A 13,234-nucleotide genomic window follows, 5' to 3' on the forward strand; every position below is an offset into this window, starting at 1 on the left:
TCTTTCAGAGGAAAAGGGGTATGAAAATAAATAGTAATAAAATAACTGACTTTTAATTGGATTATTGCTTCTTTTGCATATTTAGATACAAAGTTTATGATCTCCCACACTCATTATACACAAAACCTGCTTGGAGAAATGTAAATCCTAAAATAGAAGAATTGGTTCAATTTTCATCCTTGAAGGCTTCCCATGATTTTTTGAATTATCTGCAGAGAAATGCTTTAATTGTTGACTTGTGGGGACTTCAAGGTATTATTTTAATTTCAACTTTATTAAATTACACCTGAATCTTGATAAGCTTCATATCTATATGCACAAATATGTAAATGTGTCTTTTATAGTTTTTTCAGATAGTTGACATTAAAAATCCTTTACTCTTGGTCTTTTTAGACTATCCTAGCAACTTCAGCTTGCAGAAAGGCTTCAAAACATTAAACCAAAGGACATCACACATCCTTGACTTACTCCCTGCTCAGTGTCAAACTTTCCATTTATCCTCATGTTTCACTTGCTTTTCTTCATTCAAGTTGAGCCATCAGCACGGCATCATTGACCTTATTGTTCCAAAACCTCATACATATTTTAACATTTCTGCAATTACACCATCAACACTTGCAGCCTTAACAATCTCACTGAATCCATAACTTCCTTTTTCTTACATTCTAACAGACACTTTCCATTCTTCAATGTATTTTTTTATCATTCTCAAACAAATCTCTAAAACATTCCTCACTTTAGTTTGTCCCAGATAATTTAATGACATTTATTTTGCATTCCATTCACTTTGCTGACTTGTCTAGCATTTTTCACCCAGTTCCAAAACTGTATTTTCATTTTCATCCCACTCTGCGTTTTCTTTGCTTCTTTCATTCTTAACAACTCTTGGTTCTGTTGACTACATTCTTTGCAACCATCTATTTTCTCTCTGTACACATTATACTATAGCTCTCTCTCATCCCCATTTTTGTTCTGCAGTCATTCTTCTATGTACAGTTCTTTTCTCACCCACAGCTTCTTTCTCCTTATTATTCCAGCAAACATCCTTTTTCATATTCCCCATTAGCATAACTCCACAAACTTTGGCATTGCTCTCTAGCGCAATTATTTTTATTTCTTATTTTCTTGCAGTTATTTTACACTGTCCAATCCAGATATATTTTTTCACTGTTCCAAGCACTTTCCACATCCTCTCTCCTTGTTTATTTTCCATTCATTCTTTTGGGAAATTAATCAAAGTTTTATTACTTATTCATAGAGGATTTGCACTTGCTGTTCTTCAGTTCTTCAACTTTCATTCTAGTTACTTGCAGTCCTTCTGGATTGTCTATGCTTATTTTATCCTAAAACCTACTCTTGACACTATCAAAAAAAAGTTTGGCCAACATTCAGAAACCCCCATCCTTGTACCCTTCACTAACTCTCTCCATCATAAACAATCACATCATTCACCTGCTTTAAACTGTGATTTCTGCTTGGTTAACTATTGTTTTAATTTTGGTTTTTAATGTTATTGTTGAGCTTTTTAATAACTGGCTATTTAAAATTATTATTTAAGATGTTAATCTTGTTAATTAGCCGCCTGGAGTCCTTGGACAGAATATTCAATTTGGATATAAATTGATTTGTACATATGAATAGACTTATGCTTAAACATGTATGCAAAACAAACAGACATTTTCTTATTTATTTATTTATTTATGTATTCATCTAGATGTTTTTAAGAACTACCAAGAGGAAGTATACCAAAAACAAAAAGGAAAACAGAAAAAAATAGAAAAGTGATTTACATTGTATAAAATTAAAATAAATTTCAAGGTAACACTAGATCAGCACTGCATATTAAAGTTTCTTCTATTAATTCAAGATTTCAAAGGCATTATTGATAAAATTAATATTCAATAATTAACTAAAGTGGCCAGTATAGTATGACTCATAAGTCGGAATGAAATATTAAGAAAGGTTTCTATCTAATCTTAATTCTCTATCCTTATTTAACATTTCAAGTAGGAGCTAATATATTAAAACCTCATGTTAACAGAAACCCAAACTTCAAACACAGTACGAGCCCATATGTACAATTACAATCCATAAATGGTTTACAAATTCAATTAAATTCTCTGTCAGACTTGTTTTTCAGGTATGAAATTATTTTTAGCATAGATGCATACTCCCATAGTTTAATTTGGCATTTTTCTAAAGAAGGAATTATGTGTAATTTCAAAAAAAAAAAAGGTATAAAGTGCCTTTGCAGATATTATTATATAGAAAGCTAACATACAAAAGGGGCAGAGCTTGCATTGCATTGCCATGATGCTGCTTTCATCGTTTGTGGGACCACCTCTCCCCAGTGATGTCAACCAACCCCACCAGATCCAGCAGGCATGTTGCAGGTCCTGTCCATTGAAGTGTCTTACCTGGAAGGACTTTTCTGTTGCTGCGCCTGCTCTGTAGAACTTCGACCACCACCCCGAGATCAGATTGGCCCTGACCTGTTGGCCTTTTGCAACACCCTGAAGACGCAGCCATGTTCCCTGGCTCGGCTGTTGGAGTGTCTGTTGGAGCCTGTGAATTAGTGTTATTGAAATATTTGTATTATGTTTATATTGATGGTTGTTTCTGTTGTTTTCATCTCAGCTGCTATTTACTTTGTATTTTTGTTGGGGGGGGGGTTCTTTTTCTTTTTGCTGTTTTCTCTATTATTGTTAGCCTCCCAGAGTCTTGTTTGAGATGGGTGATCATATAAATGGAAAAATAAATAAATAGATAGATAAGTAAATAAACAACTCCCCCACCCTTGCCTCCTGCCTCCTCTGGACACTGCTGCATTCAGATCTATTACATCTTTTTCCTTAGTTTCAGAAACACATCGCGTATCTCTTGTTCTCATTAATTCAAGCTGTTTAGAATTTTCTCATCTTATATTCCAAACTCCAATCTTCCCTATGCCATAATCGTCACCAGGTGGGCTCATAGATGTTGGCTTCCACTGCCTATCAGAACTTCGGTCAGCCAAGGCTTTCACATAATACTGTTTAGCAAGTCAGTTTACTAGTTTTACCTGTTTAGAATTCTCTGCTAACAGTAAGAAGAGTACTGGTCAGTTGGGCACGCTTTGGCTGCTATGAGCCCAGCTTTACTTACATAAAGCCCAAATGTTGTTTTGGCAAGCTGAGATTTCTAACCAAGAGTCCATCTTGCAAGCCAACAGATTGTTGCCTTATTCCCCCAACTAGGAGGTACCTGCAGTGTACTGACACAGAGTTTATTCAGAGGTGAAAAACTAGTAGCCTTCCAAATGTTGGTGCACTATACTTCTCATCTAACCTCACCTTTAGCCAGGCTTATTGGATCTGTAGTTCAAGGATGTCAGGAGTCTGTCACAGATTCCCCACCCTCCCTTAGCTAGTTGATACAAAGAGCCGGCTTTGCAAACCTGGAAAGGTAACAGAAATGTATGTATGTGCATATATATGTATTATACATGTATATATGAATTTTCTTCAGCAAAGGATCGTTACCTTGTCGTGGTGCTGGAGCTTGAGCACCTCAATGATGCCATGAGCTAAACCGTGAAGGGCCACCCAAGACGGGAAGGTCATGACAGAGAGGTCAGACTAAATGCGATCCCTGGGGAAGGTAATGGCAACCCACCCCAGTATTCTTGCCGTGAAAACTCAATGGATCAGCACAACCAGAGATATGTCGGTATACCATCGGAAGATGAAACCCCCAGGTCGGAAGTTGGTCAAAATGCTACTGGGGAGGAACAGAGGATGAGTTCAACTAGCCCCAGACGTGATGACGCAGCTAGCTCAAAGCCGAAAGGACGGCTAGCAGCCGACGGTGCTGATGGTGAACGGCGAATCCGATGTTCTAAGGATCAACACACCATTGGAACCTGGAATGTAAGATCTATGAGCCAGGGCAAATTGGATGTGGTTATTGGTGAGCTGTCAAGATTAAAGATAGACATTTTGGGCGTCAGTGAACTGAAATGGACTGGAATGGGCCACTTCACATCAAATGACCACCAGATCTACTACTGTGGACAAGAGGACCACAGAAGAAATGGAGTAGCCTTCATAATTAATAGTAAAGTGGCTAAAGCAGTGCTTGGATACAATCCAAAAAATGATAGAATGATCTCAATTCGAATTCAGGGCAAGCCATCTAACATCACAGTGATCCAAATATACGCCCCAACCACAGATGCTGAAGAAGCTGAAGTAGAGCAGTTCTATGAGGATCTGCAGCACCTACTGGAAAACACGCCTAAAAGATATGTTATTTTCATCACAGGAGACTGGAATGCTACGGTGGGCAGTCAAATGACACCTCGAATTACAGGTAAGTATGGCCTGGGAGAACAAAACGAAGCAGGACATAGGCTGATAGAATTTTGCCAAGACAACTCACTCTGCATAACAAACACTCTCTTCCAACAACCTAAGAGACGGCTTTATACATGGACTTCACCAGATGGACAACACCGAAATCAGATTGACTACATCCTTTGCAGCCAAAGGTGGCGGACATCTGTCCAGTCGGTAAAAACAAGACCTGGAGCTGACTGTAGTTCAGATCACGAACTTCTTCTTGCACAATTTAGGATCAGACTGAAGAGATTAGGGAAGACCCACAGATCAGCTAGATATGAGCTCACTAATATTCCTAAGGAATATGCAGTGGAGGTGAAGAACAGATTTAAGGGACTGGACTTAGTAGATAGGGTCCCGGAAGAACTCTGGACAGAAGTTCGCCACATTGTTCAGGAGGTGGCAACAAAATACATCCCAAAGAAAGAGAAAACCAAGAAGGCAAAATGGCTGTCTGCTGAGACACTAGAAGTAGCCCAAGAAAGAAGGAAAGCAAAAGGCAACAGTGATAGGGGGAGATATGCCCAATTAAATGCAGAATTCCAGAGGTTAGCCAGAAGAGATAAGGAATTATTTTTAAACAAGCAATGTGCGGAAGTGGAAGAAGACAATAGAATAGGAAGGACAAGAGACCTCTTCCAGAAAATTAGAAACATGGGAGGTAAATTCCAGGCAAAAATGGGTATGATCAAAAACAAAGATGGCAAGGACCTAACAGAAGAAGAAGAGATCAAGAAAAGGTGGCAAGAATATACAGAAGACCTGTATAGGAAGGATAACAATATCAGGGATAGCTTTGACGGTGTGGTCAGTGAGCTAGAGCCAGACATCCTGAAGAGTGAGGTTGAGTGGGCCTTAAGAAGCATTGCTAATAACAAGGCAGCAGGAGACGACAGCATCCCAGCTGAACTGTTCAAAATCTTGCAAGATGATGCTGTCAAGGTAATGCATGCTATATGCCAGCAAATTTGGAAAACACAAGAATGGCCATCAGATTGGAAAAAATCAACTTATATCCCCATACCAAAAAAGGGAAATGCTAAAGAATGTTCAAACTATCGAACAGTGGCACTCATTTCACATGCCAGTAAGGTAATGCTCAAGATCCTGCAAGGGAGACTTCAGCAGTTCATGGAGCGAGAATTGCCAGATGTACAAGCTGGGTTTAGAAAAGGCAGAGGAACTAGGGACCAAATTGCCAATATCCAATGGATAATGGAAAAAGCCAGGGAGTTTCAGAAAAACATCTATTTCTGTTTTATTGACTATTCTAAAGCCTTTGACTGTGTGGACCATAACAAATTGTGGCAAGTTCTTAGTGGTATGGGGATACCAAGTCATCTTTTCTGCCTCCTGAAGAATCTGTATAACGACCAAGTAGCAACAGTAAGAACAGACCACGGAACAACAGACTGGTTTAAGATTGGGAAAGCAGTACGGCAGGGCTGTATCCTCTCACCCTACCTATTCAACTTGTATGCAGAACACATCATGCGACAAGCTGGGCTTGAGGAATCCAAGGCTGGAGTTAAAATCTCTGGAAGAAACATTAACAATCTCAGATATGCAGATGATACCACTCTGATGGCTGAAAGTGAAGAGGAACTGAGGAGCCTTATGATGAAGGTGAAAGAAGAAAGTGCAAAAGCTGGCTTGCAACTAAACCTCAAAAAAACCAAGATTATGGCAACCAGCTTGATTGATAACTGGCAAATAGAGGGAGAAAATGTAGAAGCAGTGAAAGACTTTGTATTCCTAGGTGCAAAGATTACTGCAGATGCTGACTGCAGTCAGGAAATCAGAAGACGCTTAATCCTTGGGAGAAGAGCAATGACAAATCTCGATAAAATAGTTAAGAGCAGAGACATCACACTGACGACAAAGGCCCGCATAGTTAAAGCAATGGTGTTCCCCGTAGTAACATATGGCTGTGAGAGCTGGACCATAAGGAAGGCTGAGAGAAGGAAGATCGATGCTTTTGAACTGTGGTGTTGGAGGAAAATTCTGAGAGTGCCTTGCACTGCAAGAAGATCAAACCAGTCCATCCTCCAGGAAATAAAGGCAGACTGCTCGCTTGAGGGAACGATATTAAAGGCAAAACTGAAATACTTTGGCCACATAATGAGAAGACAGGACAGCCTGGAGAAGATGTTGATGCTAGGGAGAGTGGAAGGCAAAAGGAAGAGGGGCCGACCAAGGGCAAGATGGATGGATGATATTCTATAGGTGACGGACTCGTCCCTGGGGGAGCTGGGGGTGTTGACGACCGACAGGAAGCTCTGGCGTGGGCTGGTCCATGAAGTCACGAAGAGTCGGAAGCGACTAAACGAATAAACAACAACAAAATATGAATTTTATTTATTTATTTTTATTTATATCTAAAATTTGTACTACTGCCCATCTCCCCCCAAGATGGGCGGATTTATTAGCCAAATGGCCATAGACCTAAGAAACATCAAAATAAGCAGAAGTTATACTATACAATAACTGAGAGGAAGAAAATAATAATGTAATATTCTTACCCTTGTCGCCGTGGCCTCGTATTACAGATCACTTTGCATTCTAGGCAGCTGTAATAATATATACCAGAGTTTCTCAACCTTGACAACTTTAAGACGTGTGGACTTCAAATCCCAGAATTCCCCAGCTGGCATGCTGTATCAGACCAAGTTCAATTTCAATGTAGAAAGCTGTACAGTTGCCTTTCAGATCAAATGCACAATTCTTTTTATTTTTGGTTGCTTCATCTTGCTTGTTCCATATTTGACTAACACAGCCACAAAACTCTGACTCTTTGGTTGGAAGTAGTTATACTTGGTTCACCTTCTAACCTCTCAGCACAATCATTTGTCCAGCATGCTTAGACTTCCTGGGTGATGCTGGCTCCTCCATCATGAGCAGTATCATAATGGTAGCTATTGGCTAGGAGTGGGATGCCTGCAGGCACCTGAAGTAGCAGAATAAGCCATCAGGTGAGAGGGGAAGAAGGCCTACCCTGGGTAGCTGAGGCCAATCTTTTTAGAAAGATGATGTTAAGAACCTTTAAAATAGAATTCTGAAGCCCGAGGACATATCAGTCCAACACATGCAGGGTTTCTCAGAATCACTTCTAGAACAATTAATGGCATTGATACAAAAAGATTATACTGTCAGCTAGAAAATAATACATGCTTCTTAACAGTATTTTCCTGGTACTGCAGAAGGATGTGCAGAACTGAACTCCACTGAGGAAGGCATGGCGGTCACCAGTGAGGGCTCATTTATTATCGATAATCCAAAAGCGGAGATTCTAAGATACGGTTGTCTGGTGAGTGTGTGACTGGCCGTCTTCATGAACAGTTAAAAGTAGTTTATTCCTCGGACCCATACAGCTCAAATGACAAATGCCTTTCAATCGAGAAGGCGTATGACAAAGGAGAACAGAGGCAGGAGGAAGCCAGGAGAAAGAAGCCCAGGGAAAGGGGGAAGAGGGTCAGAGAGAGACAACTGAAAAAGGCCACAGTTAGAAAAGGCCAAGGAAATAGAGAAGGCAGTAGGAAGCTGGGACACTGATACTGGTAAGATAACATATTATATGTGTGGTAAGGCTGGAAAAATTGCCTGGAATTGCATCAGCCAGGCAAAAAAGACCCTATTTCCAGCCACTCTTCAGAACCCTCAAAGATTGGTGGGAATAGTTGTGGCAAACGTTAGTGGGAGGAGAATGGTCAACCTACTGAGCAGAGTGTAGACTGATGCTAATGCACCCTCAATTTATTTGGGATATCCCCAGGACAGAAATTCAATCCTGCACAAATATATCCACCAGCTTTGAAGACAGGTGCCACCAAAATCTGAAAAATATGAGTGGTGTCACAGAGTAACACCCACAGTTATTACAATAATGGACTTCCAGTGTCCCCACTGTGCTGCACAAATATTTATGGGTAAACAGCACTATTTTAGGAATAGTTTCGCAGCTCCCTTGCAACATAATAGTAGGAACAGATTTCCCAATGTGCCGTAAGTTGGCAACTGTCAGGGTCAGTCTCGCTTCGCAATAAGACACAGACTCACTTAACGGGTATTAAGGATTTCTGGTTTATTGGAATGATGGCTGACAGAACGAAAAACGGGAACGAGGGTGGTGGTGTGGAGGTGCCCCTTTTATACCCTCTTGTGGTGCCCCGGGCTCCTCCACCCTGCATTGTCCCGATCCCTCTTGATGGGACCCTTGATGGCTGCCTGGGCGTTTTCCTGGTGTCTCCCTTTGTCCCCCGGATTCGGTTGTGTCCTCCAGGGCACCAGGTGCAGCTTATCTCCGTTCTTCCGACGTCCTTCTTTTCAGCTGTCTATGGGTCCGTGGGCGTGGGTGCTTTCGGGTGCTTGTGTTAATCCCTGGTTTAATTATCTCCTTCTTCTATTTCTTAATGATCATGATCTACGTTGTGAGGCTCTTTGTGCCTTGCAACGAGGTCATGACAGCAACTGATCTGTCCTAGAGCTTTGAAAGAGCATTCAATATAGGGCTGTTGCCAGGAAAACTCCAGATGATAAAGGGATCAGGACCAAAAGGAAGGGGAAAAAAAACATGAGATGCCAGAGGGAAGGAGTTAAGGAGTTAAGGAGGAAGAAAACGGATTAAAGGTGTTCTGCCCTAAATCCCAAAGAAACCAAAAGAAAGGCAAGAGTAGGGAACCAGGAAAAAGTTTACTTCTTCTGATAGGAGAGTAGAAATAGGAGATAGTTTGATAAGGGAGAAACAGGTTAAGAAGAAGACAGAACTTCCCACTCTAGCTTGCAGTCCTGGACTTTCCAGATGGTTCCCCATCCATGCACTTACCAGAGCTGTTTCTTGCAATCACCTAATGCTGCTCCTATCTTGGCCTACTCCAAACAGATGTGTCTTTATTCATACAGTTCTCAGCTGTAGAATGTTTTTCAGAAGTGAACAGCTATGGATTTTGAAGGATATCCAACATAGGACTTTATGAATGGAAAGGATTTTAATCCTTAGCCCATGCAACATTCCTATCTGGATCAGCTTCCCCTCTTAGCTGCTATTTGAGAGTGATTCCAATTATTATAATAAGGAAAAATGACTTGTTTAGGGATACTGTACATCATTAAATCAGCCTTTTAAGGTATTACTATACAGCAGCAATAGGCTGGAAGATCTGAAAGGCCAAGTTGGGGAAGATCATCCTGGTTAAGGTCTATCTGTCAGGGTTTCTCAACCAGGGTTCTGTGGAACCCTAGGATTCCGCAAAAAGTCACTAGGGGTTCCCTGGGAGATCACAATTTATTTAAAAAATGATTTCAAATTCGGGCAACTTCACATTAAAGAGGCAAGTTTCATTCTTTATTTTTAGTTTAAGGACAGTTAATGCATATATATAGGCCTACACATGAAACGAATATAGTGATTTTGTAACTTCTGGCCTATATAGGAGTCTGAATGTGCAGGGGTTCCCTGAGGCCTGAAAAATAGTTCAAGGGTTCCTCCAGGGTCAAAAGGTTGAGAAAGGCTGGTCTATGTGGTTGCTAAAAGTTGACATTGACTCGATGGTGTAAGTTCTTGTCCCTGTAATGTGCATATCTGCAGTCATCAGTGTAACTACTTCTTGCTGATGAGAGAGCCATTTTCTTTTGTTTTTGAGGAAGCAATTCCAAATGTGTGAAGGCTTCTCTAGCAACATACTCATCAATAACCAAACTTCAAAGGGAGACCCATGTGTACATTTTCTGATCTATAAATTACCAGCACATTTTATTTCTCCCCAGTGCCTCCCAGTCCTGCATACTGCCTAAACTATTTATTCTGTGACTTCAGTTCAAACATTCTGCACTGTGCTCTGGACCCAGAGTAGCTTTTATATTGCCAGTAACTATTTCAATTAAATGAAGCAGCTTGCATTAATAATAGCAATTTCCATCTGATTAATTGCATATATACATTCTAAATCATAAACAATGATTTATTTTGTTTAGGATACACAAAGCCATATTGCTGAACTTTACCAAAAGCTATTAAAACTAGAACAAGAGACTGAACTACTCAGGGATATTAACAGAGCTCTGAGAGAGGAAAACATACATCTGAAGGCTAAACTGAAAGAATATGGGGCAGAAACCCATTTCAGTAAGTATCTGACATTCATAAAAATTAAAATATAACTCTTTACTTTTAATTATATTTACTTTGAAATTGCTAAGCCAGCTGCCAGATGTTGATGAACTACAATGTCAAACATTCCTTAAACCCATCTGGAACTGCTGGGAATGGGAGTTCAGACTCCCCACCCCTAGTCTTAAAATAATTATTTGATTAATTTGAGATGGGATGGTGATGGAATGATATTGTCATGCACTGCCTGCCTCTGAATAATGCTCAGACACTGGTTCGATGGATCAGGCTCTGGTTTATTCACAGCGCAGTTACAGCGTCGGAAGAAAAAAGCTGAGAGTGACAGGAGCGCGCCGGTGCGGGGTTTAAATACCCCGCGCCGGTCAGCGCCCCCTCACTCGCGGTCACGTCACCCCCCTTTGTCCAATACGTTGTCTTGCCGGTGGGTGAGGGGTTGTGAGGCCCCTCTGGCGTCCCGGGATCGCCCATCATCGGGTTTTCTATTCATCCGGTGATTGCTGTCAGCTGGGCGATCCCCGTTGTATTGGCGCTGATGGCTCGGGTGTGCTCCGTGATCCGTTTAGTTATTGTTTGTTGGCCGTTAGTCGTTGTGGGTTGATGGCTACTTATCTTGAGCCCCTTCTCCTGTTTCCTTGCTATTGTCATGTGTGCCATTGCGCTGATGACTTCAGCTCAACGGCACTCATGACAGATATCCAACTGGTTTCAAGTGAAATATTCATGTTTGGTTTTGCAGTGGGGTGGTATTCTGAAGATCATTCATTTATTTATGACATTTACTTTCCGCCTTTCATTCAGGAGCAAAAGCAGTGTACATAACACTCCTTCCTCCTATTTCCCCCCACAACCCTGTGGTGAAGGTTGACCTTGCTGACCTCAAGTCACCCAATGAGATTCTGTGGCTAAGAGTGGATTTGAATCTGGCTTCTACCAGTGCCAGTCAAACAGCTTAAGTACTACATCACCCTGATTCTAAGCTATGATGTATGATAGCAAGCATCACAACAAAATTAGGATACACACATCAGTTTAATTTTGTTAACACATGTATCCCCAAATTTCCTGATATTAAGAATGATTGCAAACAGAGGTCCAAACAACAGCACTCTCCACTGTAACATTTTATTGTGGGTCCCCTTCTGTACAGTATATTCCTATTTTGAACCTATTGTTAATGTTTAAATGTTCTTCTTATAGGTAAGATCTTAAAATCTCCTTCAAAACTCCACATTAATAAGATAATTTCATCAGCATCAAAAGACAGTCGCACAGCATGCAGTTCTCGGATAAGTTGTGATGCTGAATTTGCCAAAGCTCTCAAATCCTTCTACCAGAAAATGAATGTGATCAGAGGACAGTTCTTAAAACTACAGCACTGCAGAGTCCCGGTATATATTATAATTCTCTTGGAAAGGCATGGACTCGTCTTTAGTTTTAAAGTGTTCATGTTGTTTTCTGGGTACCATTTTCAAGGGGTCTGAGAAATTTATTTTTCCTCAGCTCTTCACACTTGCTTCTTTCTCCAACAACAGCTTTTTATAGCCCCCAGATCACCAGTGAACCAAAATGTTGTCCTTTTGGAGTTTCTGGGTGGTTTCAACACTTAATCCCTTAGCAACTGGTCTAATTTTAGATTTGGGTTAAAATGGATATCTTGAGTTGCTGCCAGGGAGACCTCAAAATTGAACTCTAACCGTAGACCTGTCCCCTCCTGCTCTAAATATATCCAGATGTTATTCAAATTTAGGACACAAGAAATACTTTGTATTCTAACTCAAAATTGTTAATGTGATAAGTATCAATTAATGTATCATTATTTAAGCTACATTGTCCAAACAGCTGTTTTATTGGCTGCCCATTTGCTGTTTTCATATCAGAGCTCCCATTTCCTTGACAGGCATTATGAACTACACTGTTACCTTATTTTTTTTTACAATGCAATATTGCAGGAAAGAATGCTATTTATTTTATTTCTAGGATGAAGATAACATCCAACTACTTCGACTTTTTATTGAGAGACAATCATGCTTGTTAAAGGATTTTGGAGAACAACTTGAGTCAAGTATAAGTAAACTGAAAAATGATGTTGCCTTGATAGTTAAGAAGAAACGAGAGGCCAGGTTACAGCAAGCCATTAAGTGAATGTAGTTTACCAAGTAAAATAGTAGTGATTTGCTAATTATGACAGTACTTACATATATCATTATAGATCAATTGCCTTCTAATTTCTTCACAAGCTCAACCATTAACTTTTTGAAACTTTTCTTCCTTTAGATCTTGCCCGCAGCACACAAGGCAGAATACTGGAATTTATGTTATTGTGGTAGGGATAGCACTGTGTGCCATCTTCAACTCTTCCCAACAATAGAGTAATAAGGTTTTTTGTCCTTGCTAACTATGAACTTTGACATTTCCTTTCCAAACAATGAGACTTTATTTCCTTAGCTCTCCTTATCAGTACTACAAGTCATAATAAAACTTTAGACTTGTATATACCCATGTAGTTTATGTATATTTTATTGATGACCTCATTTCCTTCTCCTTTCTACATCCTGTTTTTGTTTAGGGATGTAGAAAAAGGACTTCAGCATTAAATATAAGGGTTTATAATCTTGATTTTAATTTGGGCTAAAAAAGAAATTACAGCTGGTATTCCATTTTCCATTATACTATCTACAGTAAGATAGCAGGATGAAATATACCATATCTAAGCATATTGTATTATGCT

General features: G+C 40.1%; 1 protein-coding gene across 1 annotated transcript in view; it reads left to right on the forward strand.

Moving 5' to 3' along the window:
- The window catches only part of LOC134488926 (kinesin-like protein KIF28), a 43,740-nt gene extending 30,538 nt beyond the window's left edge, over positions 1–13,202 (forward strand). Inside the window, exons 19-23 of the mRNA XM_063291320.1 lie at positions 86–252; positions 7,580–7,686; positions 10,350–10,500; positions 11,704–11,894; positions 12,484–13,202. Coding sequence (XP_063147390.1) covers positions 86–252; positions 7,580–7,686; positions 10,350–10,500; positions 11,704–11,894; positions 12,484–12,648 — 781 coding nt within the window. The 3' untranslated portion in view covers positions 12,649–13,202. The remainder of the gene's footprint in view (positions 1–85; positions 253–7,579; positions 7,687–10,349; positions 10,501–11,703; positions 11,895–12,483) is intronic.
- The last annotated feature ends 32 nt before the right edge of the window (positions 13,203–13,234 follow it).

This window comes from Candoia aspera, chromosome 1 (assembly GCF_035149785.1).
Source record: "Candoia aspera isolate rCanAsp1 chromosome 1, rCanAsp1.hap2, whole genome shotgun sequence".
Classification (NCBI taxonomy): Eukaryota; Metazoa; Chordata; class Lepidosauria; order Squamata; family Boidae; genus Candoia; species Candoia aspera.